The 15,786-nt window shown below is 37.1% G+C and overlaps 2 protein-coding genes across 13 annotated transcripts in view; one reads left to right on the top strand and one right to left on the bottom strand.

The window, feature by feature from the left end:
* The window catches only part of TMTC3 (transmembrane O-mannosyltransferase targeting cadherins 3), a 36,357-nt gene extending 32,730 nt beyond the window's left edge, over window positions 1-3,627 (bottom strand). For both annotated transcript variants that reach the window (XM_066995441.1, XM_048061038.2), the window contains exon 1: window positions 3,489-3,627. The gene's annotated coding sequence lies outside the window, so the exon portion shown is untranslated. The remainder of the gene's footprint in view (window positions 1-3,488) is intronic.
* The window catches only part of CEP290 (centrosomal protein 290), a 54,212-nt gene continuing 42,053 nt past the window's right edge, over window positions 3,628-15,786 (top strand). For 4 of the 11 annotated variants that reach the window (XM_048061030.2, XM_048061034.2, XM_048061035.2 and 1 more), the window contains exons 1-17: window positions 3,630-3,780; window positions 5,427-5,483; window positions 6,086-6,206; window positions 6,343-6,420; window positions 7,174-7,243; window positions 7,446-7,492; window positions 7,961-8,104; window positions 8,346-8,399; window positions 9,300-9,452; window positions 9,815-9,997; window positions 10,340-10,429; window positions 10,505-10,627; window positions 12,469-12,592; window positions 13,150-13,322; window positions 14,336-14,498; window positions 15,151-15,251; window positions 15,342-15,429. In XM_048061030.2, the coding sequence (XP_047916987.2) occupies window positions 6,105-6,206; window positions 6,343-6,420; window positions 7,174-7,243; window positions 7,446-7,492; window positions 7,961-8,104; window positions 8,346-8,399; window positions 9,300-9,452; window positions 9,815-9,997; window positions 10,340-10,429; window positions 10,505-10,627; window positions 12,469-12,592; window positions 13,150-13,322; window positions 14,336-14,498; window positions 15,151-15,251; window positions 15,342-15,429 (1,693 nt within the window). In that variant the 5' untranslated portion in view covers window positions 3,630-3,780; window positions 5,427-5,483; window positions 6,086-6,104. Of the gene's footprint in view, window positions 3,781-3,903; window positions 4,442-5,426; window positions 5,484-6,085; window positions 6,207-6,342; window positions 6,421-7,173; window positions 7,244-7,445; window positions 7,493-7,960; window positions 8,105-8,345; window positions 8,400-9,299; window positions 9,453-9,814; window positions 9,998-10,339; window positions 10,430-10,504; window positions 10,676-12,468; window positions 12,593-13,149; window positions 13,323-14,335; window positions 14,499-15,150; window positions 15,252-15,341; window positions 15,430-15,786 lie in introns of those variants that run through there. The other 7 variants (XR_007162301.2, XM_066995394.1, XM_066995428.1 and 4 more) reach the window with 7 other exon arrangements.

A 15,786-nucleotide genomic window follows, 5' to 3' on the forward strand; every position in this document is an offset into this window, starting at 1 on the left:
AAGAATGCAAAACATGCCTGGACTCCTTTTCTTTTTGCTGAGACCCAGAACAGACCAAATATAACAAGAGAAGTTTTAATGCAGCAACCTTCTTCTGCAAACATGAAGCAATTTTCATTCCCCAGGAAGGGAATAGATCCCCGTCTTCTGAAGAAGCACAGCTCTGAAGAATTGACTAGATGAAAAATGGCAGCTCTGACTTTAGTAAGAACCTGTGCTGAATGCCAGAGGAAAGATTTCCCAGGGCAAAGACTGATAGGAGTTTGCTAGCAACCAAGTAGTTTAACATTCAGACATTTTAGGGTATCCTGGTACAAATAAGGATCAAAGCTTAAACATGGCTAAGAGGAAGATACTGGCTTAGCTGGGGGTTTATAGCAGCTTCAGTTTGTTTCAACAGTCAGTTGAAATACAAATACCTGAAATACACAAATACACATGTAAGGTAACATAGACCTTAAAATCATTAAGAGGACTTCAGTACCACTTTTTCTTTTCTTCCTACCAAGCCATATATTCAAACAAAAACCAAAATAATACCTTGTATATTTACACTGAACAACACGATTTGTTTCCTTAACAGGATACTGATGCAAAAACTGTCCCTAAAATAACGTTCAAACAGATTGACACTCCCCGTGTTCCAGAAAACACAAACAGTAGAAACTACGTGTTCATTAACTCCAAAGAGCAGATGAACAAAAACTACATGGGTGGCATAAGCTGAAAAGACTTTGCTATGCATGTCCTTATTTAGAAAGCTTGGTCTGTATACGATGACTTCTGTTTGTTTTCTTGTTTTGAAATGACATTCAATTTGATCTCTCATAATGCAGTTTCTGAATTAGCTCTTCGAAATAGCATGGTGTTATCAAAACTGTGGCTTAACATGGATGCCTCGCTCTTCTACCAGGGAGCTCTGCTATGGAGCTAAAATGTTTTCCAGCTCCAGAACTACAAGCATGTATGTACTCTCACCGAACGAAGATCAACTTACATAAATGTTATATGGAGAGGGATGTCAAGGCAGAAGAAACAAAATATTAACTCACTTGCTCTAAGCCACTCTGTATTTTAAACATTTTGTCACTTTATGTGGGATATACATTTCCATTCTTTTCACTTGTTTCGTTTTCAGTTTTCACGCCTCCCTCAATATCTGCTTTAGTTCTGCATCAATCTTCTTTATTAGCTGCACTACAGAATTATAACCGAGATGTAGTTACGCTACCAGTATATGTAATAAGTATTTTATCTTGATTCCATAACAGAAGACCACAAAAAAAAGCTGAAACACATTAAACAGATATATTAGCCTCTACAGCTTATTAAGCTATAGAAGAGGATAAAAAAAAAGATGTTTCTATTCAGAGGCATCATAACATAGAACGGTTTGGGTTGGAAGGGACCTTAAAGACCATCCAGTTCCAAGGACACCTCCCACCAGATCAGGTTGCCCAAAGCCCCATCCAGCCTGGCCTTGAACACCTCCAAGGATGGGGCATCCACAGCTTCTCTGGGCAGCCTGTGCCAGTGTCTCACCATCCTCTGAGTGAAAAATTTCCTCCGAATACCTAATCTAAACCCACTCTCTTTTAGTTTAAAGCCATTACCCCTTGTCCTGTCGCTCTACTCCCTGACAGAGTCCTTCCCCAGCTTTACTATAGGCCCCCTTTGGGTACCAGAAGGCTTCAATGAGGTCTCCAGGGAACCTTCTCTTCTTCAGGCTGAATAACCCCAACTTTCTCAGCTTGTCTTCATAGGAGAGGTGCTCCAGCCCTCTGATCAGCCTCTTAGATCTCCTCTGGAACTGCTCTAACAGGCTGCTACAAGGTCTTCCCAGAGCCTTCTCTTATTCAGGCTGAACAACCCCAGCTCCCTCAGCCGGTTGTCACAGGAAGATGCTCCAGCCCTCTCTGATCATCCTTGTGGCCCTCCTCTGGCCCTGCTCTATGTCTTTGTCCTTGTGCTGGGGGTCCCAGAGCTGAATACAGGGCTCCGAGTGGGGTCTCACAATAGCAGAGCAGAGCAGAGCAGAGGGGGACAATCACCTCCCTCGCCCTGCTGGCCACACTGCTTTTGATGCAGCCCAGGATACAGTTGGCTTTCTGGGCTGCAAGCGTACACTGCCAGCTCATGCTGAGCTTTTAATCCATCAACACCCCCAGGTCCTTCTCCTCAGGGCTGCTCTCAATCCGTTCTCTGCTCAGCTTGTGCTTTGGACTGCCCTGACCTAGGTGGAAGAGTTTGCACTAGGCTTTGTTCAACTTCATGAACGTAACGAATGGATTATTTTATTTTCTAAACCACAGGGGAATCAAAATCCATTTTCTGAAAGCTCATTTTGCAGCAAGGCAGCATTATTCTCTGTGGGTCACCTGCTTCACCTATGAAGTCACTTCTGTTAGGGATTCATTGTTTTACATTCAATCATGATCAATTTTATTTTTTGCAACATTTTCCATTTTAGAAATACAATCCAGTCTCTCTTCCTTTTCCTTTTCCTTTCTTTACCGAAAGGGTTTTTAGACATTGGAATGGGCTGCTCAGGGAAGTAGTTGACTCACCGTCCCTGGAGGTCTTTAAAAGACGTTTAGATGTAGAGCTTAGCCATATGGTTTAGTGAAGGACTTGTTAGTGTTAGGTCAGAGGTTGGACTAGGTGATCTTGGAGGTCTCTTCCAACACAGAGGATTCTGTGATTCCTCTCCCCTAACCATGACGTTTACTCTTTTTACATAGAGAGATGTAACTAACCAACCTCTGGGTGAGATATAAGCCTTTACCTTCAATCAACAGTTAAGGCTTACAACATGACAAGTTACGTAACTAGTAGGTGTGTCGAGCATCTTGCATCTTGTCAGCCGTCATTAAATAGCAATGCTGATTAAGCAACAGCAAAGAAGAACAAAAGGATGAATAATTCAGAAGAAAGTAAAACTCAAAAGATTACCACCTTTGTCTTTTGATTAAGAAAAAGAATCACTTTCAGCTTTTAACACATCTGCTGAATGAACACATAACGTATACAGACACTTCACGCGGTTACTGGTTTTCCTTTTTTATTTAGGATGCGTTCACGCCTAGTTAGCTATAGCAGTGGACCCCGAACCTTTTGGGCCGTCGGACCACTACCAACGCTCAGCCCCCCTCGCCGGCTGGCAGCGCCAACGGGACGCCGGCAGTTTATGGATGCAGCGCTCCGGGGCCCGACCAGCGGCCACCTGCAGGTCGGGGCCACGCAGAGAAGCGCGCACACACCCGCAGGGGCCGGGAGAGGGCACGCTGCCTCTGGGGCAGCCCCCGTTAGGGAAACCTAGGAAAGGAGTGGAGCGGGCCGGGGAAGCTCGGGGGACCGAGGCCGCACCGGAGCCCGACCCGAAGCTGCGAGGAGCACCACCGCGGGCAGCGGCGGCTCCGCCGAGCCCTCCCCCGGGACCCCGTGAGCAGAGGGCAGCCCCGGCCAGCCGCCGCCACCGCCCGCCCTACCTGACTGAGGCCGCCTCGGATCCGCCGCCGCCGCCCCCAGCTGTCGCTGCCCAAGCAAAGGATGTCGGGACAGCGCTCCCCTCGGGGCGCCGGGGCGTGCTGGGAGCCGCGCGCCATGCTGGGACTCGTAGTCCGCCGCGAGGGCCCTAGGCCCGTCTGGGCGCCACCGCGCCTCGTTGCCTCTCCCCGCCCCTGCGCGTCTCCCAGTTCCGGACACCGGAGCCGCCAGGCGAGGCTGCGGGCGTCGCCTGGCAGCGGCCTCCGTTGTCGCCGCCGCCGCCCTGGCGGAGCGGTGAGGCCAAGGGGCGGCCCGAGGGGCTGCGGCCGGGGCCGTCGGGGGCTGCGCTGCTGCCGGCCGGGGGGAGGCGCGTGGAAGGCGGCCGGGGCCGGGGGACCAGTAGGGGGGCTCTGCCCCTGCCCCTGCCCCTGCTGAGGCGTCCGGGGGCTGTTGCCGTTCCCAGGGGTGCCGGGTCGGGCAGTCTGCGAGTTCAGCAGGGTCTAAAACGGGGGCAGGGCTGGGACACCCTGCAGGGACGGCGGTCTGTCTGTCCGTGCGGCATCTCGGGAGGGGGTGTGTCAGTTGGAAGGAAATGGGAGCCCTGCACAAGGTGCTTTGTGGCTGGGGTGTAGTGCTCTGTAGAGCTAGCGTATCGGAGCTAGTCTGGGTGACCTAGTTTGGAAATCCTAAGTAGCTTAATCTGGGTTAGTTCCGCTAAACTAACAGAAAGTTAGCGCATGTCCCACCTGTCTTTGCTGCTTCTTGGGATTCAGTCTTGCTCAAGTATCTATGACTGTAATACACATTGTACGCATGTTATGGAAGAGGAGCAGCTGTTTGTACTGGTGCCCAATGTCCCTGTGATGATGAGGAATCTGCGTGGTGCTTGGGCTGCCTCTCCTTTGCGCGGTCTCTGGTGGGCCGTCCTGGATGTCCTACCAAGTTCTGATAGCACGTGAGCATGCCCAGCGCTCCTATTTTATCAGTCCTTACTGAACTTTATAGCATCAGGCTATTTTATGTATGTTTGGTGCCTAAAGTAAGTCAAGAAAATCTTGTGATGGCTACCATCAAATGCATGTATATTTCACATTTTTTAGAGCCCTGATCTCCTTGTCTCACCACGCAGACCTTCTGTCAAATAAAAGCACACATTCTACCAAGTGGAAGGGATCAGCTAAATTTTATGAAGAATTAACTTCCCTTTTATTGTCCTTAAATACATATATACTGTAAAACATACTTCACGCTTAGGTTGTGCCCCCCTATATTTTACTGTAGATGGTCTCCCAAGAATTTGGATTATTTTGTTTATATCTCTCTTCCTTTTGATACCATTTCAAGACTGATACTTTCTTAAAGACATTTTATAAGTTAAGGAAAAGGATTTTTAAACAAGAAAGGTAGGGAAAGATCAACAGTAGTAAGGTAGTGCATTTACTCTCAGAATAGATTTGATAGTCATATATATATTTTCTACATCTCATCTACATTTACATCTACATCTCATCTCAGGAATATATTCTGCAAAAGTAATACCTGTTCAGACTTTCATTAAAGATGGAAGTTTCAGTTGTTGAATGTTTAAATGATGAACAGTGAATGAGGGAAAAGATCTTGAGATATGCCTAGCATACACCTTTGTTATGGTTATTGATTCAGCTTGATTTTTTCCAGTAAAATATATATCCTTTTTGCATCATCAAGTTTATTGAATATTAATGAATTAAACATCCTAGTTGGTTTTATTATTTTTTTACTTATTTTTCCTAACCACTTATACTATATTTATAATTTAAGGGCAATATGTAAATAAATTTTCAAAACTTTTTTTTTTGAAACTTGGCAGAATCAGCTTTTTAAGGCTTGGCAATATAGGTCAGAGACAGCTCTGAAAAACATAATAATCCAAGTCTTCCAATCTCTTTTGTCTTTTTCAGGTATTGCATTGACTTCCAGGTACATGGCAAGTCACCGTCACCTATAGCATCTGGTTGGTAAGCAGTAGAACAAAACTGTGCATTACTTCCAATTTATATATTTGTCAGTTTGCAGATTGTCTACTGTCCTGTCTCAATTCAAGTATTCTAATCAAAAGGAAAGGATGCTTAATACAAGAGTTTAGTATCTTAGAAATGAGTATCAAGAAATGGACGCTTGTGGCATCAAACTGAAGCAGGTGTTGGTTGTGTTTTAAATACATAGGAAATAATGATTTTGTCAATATAAGGAGATTTTTATCATGCAAGGGCAGATTCAAGAGAAATTGGGAAGAACTGAATGACATTTAGAAGTGAAAAATGAGGTTTCACATGCATCTCGATGTTCAGTGTTTGAATCACAAATTCTTTGATTTTGCATGATCTAATTTGTAACTTAAAAAATGGTTTTATTATAGCCTACTTAGACTACAGTCTACGTATTTACAATGGAGCAAAATGTGAACTGAATGTTAATCAGTACATTTATTAAAAAATCCATATGGTTATTAATATTGTCTTGTGTTGTACACTAGCTGGCCTCCTTTAAGTCATATGATAAATAACTGATGGGCAGTGTTAATGTCTCATAACTGTTATTTCTATATTTCTTTTCCAAGAAAATACTATAAAATCAATATGGCACCCATTTTAGATTGGAAGAAGCTTATGAGAGTTGATCCAGATGCTTTGCCTGGTCAAGAGGAACTAGCAGACAGATTGCTAGAGACTGTGTCCAAGGTACTCAAGGGGAAAACAGAATGTACTGGTTTTGCTATGCATTCTCCTCTGAAGAGTCTCTGGTCTGTCACATGCATAAATGCTTTATTTTGTGAATTTCATTGATATTTGTATAAAAACACTGTTGTCTCTTTAGGTTGATGGGAAAAACTTGAAAAATGAAACTCCTGAACAGTTGATACATCTTTTTAAAATTACTCAGTCACTAATGAAGGTTTGTATTAATCCTCACTTACTACAGTTCTGTAGGTACATCTGCTTATTTTTTTATTTCAATGAAAACATGATTACTTTTTTTTTTTTTTCTCTTTTCCTGCATTGAGCGTACTGGTTACTCTTACAAGGATTTGTGTACTAAATGTGTGCGTGCAACAGAGTAACTGCAGCAGTTAGGGTTATGGCACATACCAGTGGGAAATGAAGTGAACAAGTGAACATAGTTATGTAGTTAGGGAATCTTAGTTTTACAGGTAATGCAAAGATATTTCACAAAGAAGTTAGATGTAGTAAGTAATTGATTATGATTTTAACTTTAATCAAAGTTTTTATGGTAGGTTGATGTTTTGGAGTAACTTTAAAACTGTCACTGCAAATGGAAGAAACTTGGCTATCCTGAAACTGATCCTATAAGTCTATTACATTTTGTATTTACTCATAAACATACCAAAAACAAGAAATAAAAGCTGCACACATTGGTCTTAGGATTTTTTTTTATTTTTATTTTTTATTACTATTCTCAGCTACATGCTTTTGAATGTTCAGACATCTTCTTAGAATAAATTACTAAAGAAAATATTTCAACGGTCTAAGTTCTTAATTGTAGGGAAAATGAGTGGTTTCCTTTGTTTGAAGAGAAAAATATTCTTTTGTACATGTTTTCATACTTCTAAATGCATGGTCCATGGAATACTCTTTTAGTTTATGTTAGTAAATCTTTTTTCTTTGCTTACTATGCTCTTTTTGCCAGATGAAAGCTCAAGAGGTGGAGCTGGCACTAGAGGAAGTTGAAAAAGCTGGGGAAGAACAAGCCAAATGTGGTAAGCAAACCTTAAGCTATTCATAAATGATTTATTAAATATAATATATTTGTTTCTTTTTAATTTAACAAAGTGAATAAAATACTGACTGATATGAAGTCAGTTGCCTCAGTGGGGCCAAATATTTAAAGGCTGTGAAGTTAACCATTGTTGCTTTATGTACCTTGCTGGTTAATTCTCTGTGCCTATTCTATTTTAACAGAAAATCTATTTAAAACAAAAGTGATGAAGCTGGAAAATGAATTAGAGGTACGTTTTAAAATTTTGTTTATAGAATGCTGCTTTTTTTATTTTTTGCACTACTGTTTTAAATAGCTAAGGAAATATAATAGCCCTAAGTTTTAGTTAATCCTTTTTACTAGCTTTTGAATATTCATCAGCCTCATTTTTAAAAAGACTTCTATCTACAATAAAATTGTCTTTATTTGAATAAATCCCTTTTTTTTAATTAATTCTTTTTTTTTTTCTAAGAAGCTAGTGAGGCCTTCCTGTTGCTTTTCCTGAACGTTAGGAACATTAGGCTTAGTATCGGTCTTCTCTTCTCTTCTCTTCTCTTCTCTTCTCTTCTCTTCTCTTCTCTTCTCTTCTCTTCTCTTCTCTTCTCTTCTCTTCTCTTCTCTTCTCTTCTCTTCTCTTCTCTTCTCTTCTCTTCTCTTCTCTTCATTGCTATTTTGAAGAACAGTACTATATTTATTACATCGTTTTAATGCTCTTAAGATGGCACAAAGATCTGCTGGTGGTCGTGATACTCGTTTTTTGCGTGATGAGATCCGCCAACTGGAGAAACAAGTAGAACAAAAAGAGAGACAGTTAATGGAAATAGAAAAGGAATTGGAAAAAGAGAAGAAAGTGAATGAACAGGTAAGAATGGCTTGACATCTCTAAACCAGTTCTGGAACTGTGTTTGAAAGTTTCATGTTTTGAAAAGAGCCTCTGAAATTTAAAAAAAAAAAAAAAAAAAAAAAAGATGAAATAGGACCACTGTGCATTCATCTTCTGTTTTGTTTCTGGAGTTCGTTGCTTTCATAGTTTATGTTAGCGATATACATATGTATATATATACATGCACACACACAATAAGGATTTTATCATCTTATTCTAGCTTGCTCTTCGAAATGAAGATACAGAAAATGAAAACATCAAATTAAGGAGAGAGGTTAGTAAAAAATTAATACTGATAAACAGTATATATTATTAGTTTTCTACATATTTTTGGGGAGTGATATGGTATTTAATTCTGTTCTGGAATATCTCCTAGGTACTGGAGATATTGATTATGACATTTTAATCAGGTTTCACAAATTTATCATAGATCTGTTCAAGGGAAACTTAGCTAATTGAGGTCAGGAGCTGTCTATGCTTGAATTTACACAGCCCTAAGATAATTTGGCTTTGGACTTTGTCTTCTTGAGCAGTTAGTATTTTTCTTAAATACTATTGACAAATAGATTTGATGGATAGTGGACAGGATTTGGTTTAAGCTTGCTGCTTTTGCTAAGATAAAATTTTTACAAAAATTAGTTAATATAAGAACAAATGAAAAGATAGAGTTAACATTCTTTAATACATTTTTTTTTTCTTAAATCAGTCTCTTAAAACATTTTTGCTGGTTGTTTTTCTACCTTTTTTACCTCTAATCTTGGTCTGTGGCAGAATAAAATGGACAGCAACAATTACAATTAATGTTCTGGTGGAAACTTGAGAATTCCTCAAATGTGCCCTTTTACCTACGTGCATGTATGTATGTATGTACACACATGCACAGGTATATGGAAAATTTTACTTTGTTTGGACTTTATGTTGATTCCAATTTATTCTTTCTAAAGCAAAGATAATCTAATATTTTTCATGCTTTGTTCTCTTGGTCTTGTTCTCTCCTTTTTAATCTGAAGAAAAAACAAATAAAGAGAAAGGTGAGGCTTCTAAGTTTTTAAAAGCAGACAGTAGGAATTTGGATGGTGTTTGTCTTAGCTCTTTGTGTTAGCTTATTAGAAAAGCAACAACTTTGAATTCAGCTCTTCAAAATAGATTTATTTTTGGATTGCTTTTTGTGCAGAATGAACAATTACGTCAGGATGTAATTGACTATCAGAGGCAAATAGATTCTCAAAAAGAAACAGTTCTGTCACGAAGAGGAGATTATTCTGATTACAGATCTCAGTTGTCCAAAAAGAACTTTGAGCTTGTCCAGTATTTGGATGAAATTCAGGTAAAATGGATGCTGTTGAGTATTTATTAGACTCTTCTGACAATAGTATTTGTCACAAAGCTATGCCAATTTACAGACTAAGTGACACGGGGCAAGGGAATATGTAATGCAGTTGGGTTCTGTGATTCATAAACTCTCCATCTGTGAATGTCTGAGGTACTGAAGTTACTGACACGGGTCTTTTAGAGTAATTTTTTAGTGCTTAGTCATTAGGATTTGTTGAAATTGAGGATCCAGAGGTCAAATACTCTCTTCTGTGCTAATTTATACTTTCAAGTATTAGATTTAAGGTAGCTTTCAATTACTGGTTATTCAGGTATTAAGATGCATACTTTTTAAAAGCAGTTGCTTTAATTCTGCAGAATTTGACTGAAACTAATGAGAAGTTAGACATTCAAAACCAAGAAATGAGAAAGAATCTTGAGGAATCAGTGCAAGAAATGGAGAAGATGACGGATGAATATAATAAAATGAAACTAATTGTGCAACAATCTGATATTGTTATGGATCAGTTAAGAAAGGAGAAAGAACAGTACAAATTTCAAGTAAGAACTAACTTATATTATTGAACGTATTTTTTTGCTTTTATATTGTATCATCATATTTTTCCTTAAATTCAAAAATGTTCAACAACTCCAGTTAAAGCACACTGCTGAAATAATTACTAAAAATAATGTGATCTTTAAGCTTGATGCAAATTTTAAAACTTTATTGCAGATCACAAAATACTTTCATAAAGAGTGTTAGACTTCATGTGTTCTAGGAGCCAGAACTATACCTTGCTGCCATAATGCTTTTCTGCTAAGTTGTACGTCTGCGTTTGTTGTTGTATGTTGTTTAAGCAAAACAGTTTTGTGATACCATATTGATCTAAATTGCATCTCTAGGTTCAGGAGCTTTCAGACCAGCTGAAAGCAAAGAATGAGGAAGATGATCCACTCATGGCAGCTGTAAATGAAAAAGTTGAAGAATGGAAGGTACTTCTAATATTTTTTGGCTATTTTTTAGGAATTGCTTCAAGAATTCTGATGGTATTTTATCTTCCTTTTCAGAAAATCTTAGCTTCAAAAGATGATGAACTCATAGAGTATCAGCAAATGTTGTTTAACATGAAAGAGGAAATAAAAATGGCCCGACTTGATGTAGACAGAAATAGTATAATGGCCCTTCAGCAGGTACAGTCCATCTGATAAATTACACACACAGAAATTACCATTCTGTAGGTAAGCTGGTGACCAAATAATATAGTCTTTCATAGTTTGCAAAAACCAGAATCTGTGTCATTCACATTTGAGAATTACGAGGCAGGTTGATTTATTCCACTACAAGGTTAGCTTAATATTGCACAAATGAACGTTCCCTTTCTGTATGAATTGAGCTTTTGGTAGTTGGTTCTGTTACTTTCATATTTGTCTTTTCTAACTGTAACTAGAATGATTGTTTTAACACCTAAGCATCCAGAATTTAATGCTGTTAAATTACAGTAAATCGGTTAGTCGAGGAAAAGTCTCACCTAGAGGTTTTAACTTGTGTGTCCTCTTGTCTTGCTTGGTGCTATACTGTTCAAGTCTGTGGTTCAGCATGTTACAGAGCTAGCTGAATTAGGTGCCTTTTTTATTAATCTCAAATTAGATAATTCTTCATGATCTTTCCCCACTTTCTTGGAAAACTATAAAACATTCAAAAAATCTCACAGCCCTTTAGGAGCCCCAATATCAAACAATATGCTTTCCATAATGTATATGTATCAGGAGGATTTCCTGCCTTCTTCAGGTGTTTTTTGAATAAATGTATCATTACGTGTAATCTTACAGAAAAAAAAGGATTAAAAACAAACAAAAAAACCTTACGTTCCAGTTAGCCTCTGATGATCAGAAGACAGAAGTATCTGAAAAGATCTTTGATACGCAGTCACGCAGTCTGTTTTTAGCTGACTTAGATTGCTGTAAAAGTTGCTTTTTTGGATGACAGTCATGAGCATGTCATTCTGAAGAGTTTTATGGAAATGAGCGTATTTTAAAATAAGGCATTTAAAAATTAAATCAAGCTACAGCATTGTGTTGCAACACAAAATGGACCAAGCTTGTTACGGTTTGATATAAGTTCACATTTGAAAGGGTTATAGTTAGCTCTTTACAGCTTTGCTAAGCGGTGTATCTTTAGATTTAAAATGTGGTGATATTTTTCCTCTAAGAAAGACTGAGCTTTTGTTTTTCATAACTTTGGTATAAAGTAAGGTCAGCAACTCTTGAGACTTCTATATTGTAATTATTTTCTGTAACTTTTTTCCAAGTCTATTTTTTCTTTTTTTTTATATATATTCATCACGCAAAAAATACTACTGCGTTCTGTGATATTTATAAAGTTCATATATAAGCCTAGAAATAATATGTTAATAGATACTTTAAGAGTCTGTGTGTACCTATGGATGTATATGCATACAAAGCAAGATTTGGTATGAATTTTTAAAAGTTGGATGACTTGTTGAAAGGCAAAATAGGTGTCATGTATGATGGATTGTTAGTCTTCCCAATCTTTAATATATATATATCTCAGTTCCTACTACCTGCTTAGGAGGAGGTAGTAAGAAATCTGTTTGATCTAAAACTTCTTATCATGCACCGACTTAACTCTAAGAGAACTGTTCCATTTAAAATTGATCATTAAGCACTACTTTAGTGTCAGTGTGATAGTGTTGTGCGAATGCTTTATTTTTACTCTCTTTTATTTTTCCTGCTTTGCCTTTATCTATCCAACTTCTAGATAATATCTGAACTCTATGTTGTAAGTACAGTATGTTTGCTTGTTATATAATTTTATTGTGTCTTTGTATTCGCTGCTTTTCATTTCTCCATTTTGATTTTGAAGAAATGTGGTGTTCTGTATTGGTAGTTTCCCTGTCAGTAAAGAATTTCTTTAATGGAGCTTTTTTTTTTTTTTTGTGTGTGTGTGTGTGTGTAATGTGCAAGAGTGAGATGGTCAGTGAAGAAGAATTTCTTTTAATATTTTTTTTTAGGGTGTGCAAGAGCGAGATGCTCAGATAAGACTTCTTACTGAGCAAGTCGAACAGTATACCAAAGAAATGGAACAAAATGCATTTCTTATTGAGGAATTAAAAAATGATCTCCAAAAAGATAAAGGTAAGTTGACCATTTTATTTTAAGGTATATTAAAAAGAAAATAAAAAGCAACAAATTTGCCGTATATTCTTTATTCTTTAGAAATACAGAAAAATGTTTGCCATATTTGAGTAATACTAATCTAAAATTTTTGTTCCTTTCCATTTGTCAAGCATGCAAAACGGTTTAAATTTATTTACAGTACTCCAGTGGGTTTTAGAGGTAATATAATGCCTAATAAAACTATACCTGTATAGTTAATTAATGTTACATATATTACATATGTAATAATGTTACATATTACATACGTTATAGGTTAGAGTATAAGATACGTCTCAGCTCAGCTTAGTAAAGAGTTGCAGATGATTAGTAACATGTAATTCAGAACAAACTCCCTTTTGTGCATACTTGAGGGTTGTTTGAATGAATGATAAAAAAAAGCAATAACATATAGTCTTTTTTAATTACTTAATTGAGAGCAGATAATGAAGATCTCCTTTATAACATCATCTGAAGTGTTTCTTGCTGAGATAGCAAGAATTCCTAGTTGAATTGTTGATCAAGGTTTTTGTTTCCAGGTCTCTCAACTCTTGTTCAGCAGAATCGTTTAGGAGAAATGCAGGAAAAGTTAAACTTGCTAGAGGAGAAAACAAAGGAGGCTGAGAAGTCTGCAGAACTAGCCGAAGCAGATGCTAAAGAAAAGGACAAAGAACTTGTTGAGGCTCTGAAACGAATGAAAGACTATGAACTGGTAAACAATTTGTCAGAGTGGACAGGGTATTTCATCGTATTTTTAGCAGATCATTTTCTGCTTGCATTTTTATTGACAGTGTTCTAATTAGAACTTAAATGAATGACTTCTGATGCTATTTTATTTTCTTTTTCTTTCATAATACCTCTAGAGGTTACTGATTGCATGTTTGTTAACCATACTTAACTTTTGCAAGTTGACAATTTTAGCATATGAGTAGGGGCTTCTGAAACACGTTGAACATTAATTGAATTATCAAGATAGGATTCTTCAAAGAATCCCGTAATAAGAGGGTTGAATAATATTGAAATATGTGGAGGTTACTGTGTAGTCAGAAGATAGATTTGTAGGAACTGATTTTATTCAGCAACTCTGTTTGCAATAAGCACAGTGCTTACAGACTGGAAAACATTTTTTTCTTATTAAGTAAGGTTTTAATGATTTTTCGATTTAAATAGTATATATTAAAAATATTCAGATACTTCAGAAATTGTGTGGACAGTTAGCATAAAAAAGATAACATAAAAAAGATTAGCACTCTTTTGGTGAAATCTGTATTTGTGATAAGTGGATTTCAAAGGTATTTTGGAGCTAAGCAAAACTGAAAGTCTTGGTGTCCTGCAATGCAATCATGAGAAATCACAGATAGTATGGTATGTTTTCTAGAAAATGTTGTTTGTGTGAAAAAATAGGCATTGCAGTTAGGAATTACTGAATGCCATGGTCAGAAAAATGAATATGCTTTGCTTTAGCGGACATTGAGTCAGCCACTTGAGAGGGTGACCTCCTTTGAATCCTTATAGTCTTCAGGAAGAATTTTTTCACTTGACTATTGTCTTTCCATAACTTATCAATGGTCTCCTATGTATGTTTGTTAGTATAAGTTTTCAATCATAGTATTTTTTTCTTGTTTTGTTTCCAAATAGTGTCATCAACTTTGTAAGGATGAAACACAGATTCATAATTTATTTTTCCATGTGATCTGTTTATAATTCCCATTTGGATTTTTACAGGGAATATATGGTTTGGAAGAGGCTGTTGCTGAAATAAAGGATTTAAAAAAGCAAATCAAAATAAGAGATCACGAGATTGAAACGTTAATTAAGGAAGTAAATAAACTTGAACTGAAAATAAATGATTTTCTTGATGAAAATGAAGAGCTTAGAGAGCGCTTAGGTATGGTGTATCTGTTATATTTTCATTTTTTTATTGTGTAGGAATTGAAATAACATTGTGTCATGGACATTTTTACTATACCAACTAACTACTTGGAAATACTTATGTATAGTCTGCTAATATTTGCAAGTAGTTTCAGTTAGTTAGGAGAAAAAGAGTGTATGTACATGTCTAAACTTTAGCTACAGGTTGCTTTGAGTGGAGAAAGCAGGAAAATAGGTTTCACATTGCTTTTTTTTGTTGTCGTTTTTGATTCCTCCTTGATTGTAGACTACTTACTTAGCTTCATAATACAGTATTTGGAAATCATCCATAACTTACTGAAATTGTAATGCTAGATTGAAAAGCACAGAGAAAAATTCAGAAAGGCTTATTTTTGCATAAAGAAATCTAAACATAAATACAGTTAATTTTAGGCGGTATTTTATTGTGCTTTGTTTTTTTTAGTAACTAATGTAAAATGGTGCTTTCTTCTGATGTTATTATGCAGAGCATGACGTGTAGAAATATGTGTATATTTAACCATCAATATGTTAGTTTTTTTGTTCTACTTGACTGATTGTGTTGTCACTTAAATGGGCTACCTATTAATGACCATTAACATTAGTGTTCCTCCCAAATGAGTGATTATGCATCATATACTGTGTTTCAGGTCTTGAGCCAAAGGCAATGATTGATTTAAATGAAATCAGAAACAGCAAAGTACTAAAACAGCAGCAATATAGAGCTGAAAACCATATTCTTTTGAAAGAAGTAAGTGATAAATTGTATTTTTATGTAAGACCTACATAATGAAACTGCATTTGAACGGAGTGAAATACTTGTCTGTTAAATAATACGCAGATTGAAAGACTAGAAGAAGAAAGAATTGAATTGAAAAAACAGGTTCGTAAGTTGGCTCAGGAGAAAGGAAGAAGAGTTGCAACAAATGGTAAGGTATTCTGTGTTATAAAATATCCTGCAAGAAGATTCTGTCTTTAGTTACTAATATAGCTCTGTTATGTCTATTAATTTGCTTAAATTATAAGGCAAAATAATTATCACTGAATCTGTAGAAAGAGGTGAGTGGTTTTGTATTTCTGTAGTCTTACAGCCCAGTAGCTTTTTGACTTATGATGGCTAGTAATCCATCACTTGAGAGTCATGCCATTGTCTTGTAGTTCTTAGATACGGAATAATCTCACCATGATTTCCAGTAAATCTTTGTAATGGATTTGTTTCAGAAAACTTAAAAACTTAAATTCTGTGCCACCTAGGCAAACATAATCTGCTCCAATGGAAAGGTTTA

The sequence above is a fragment of the Anser cygnoides genome, chromosome 1 (assembly GCF_040182565.1).
Source record: "Anser cygnoides isolate HZ-2024a breed goose chromosome 1, Taihu_goose_T2T_genome, whole genome shotgun sequence".
Lineage (NCBI taxonomy): Eukaryota > Metazoa > Chordata > Aves > Anseriformes > Anatidae > Anser > Anser cygnoides.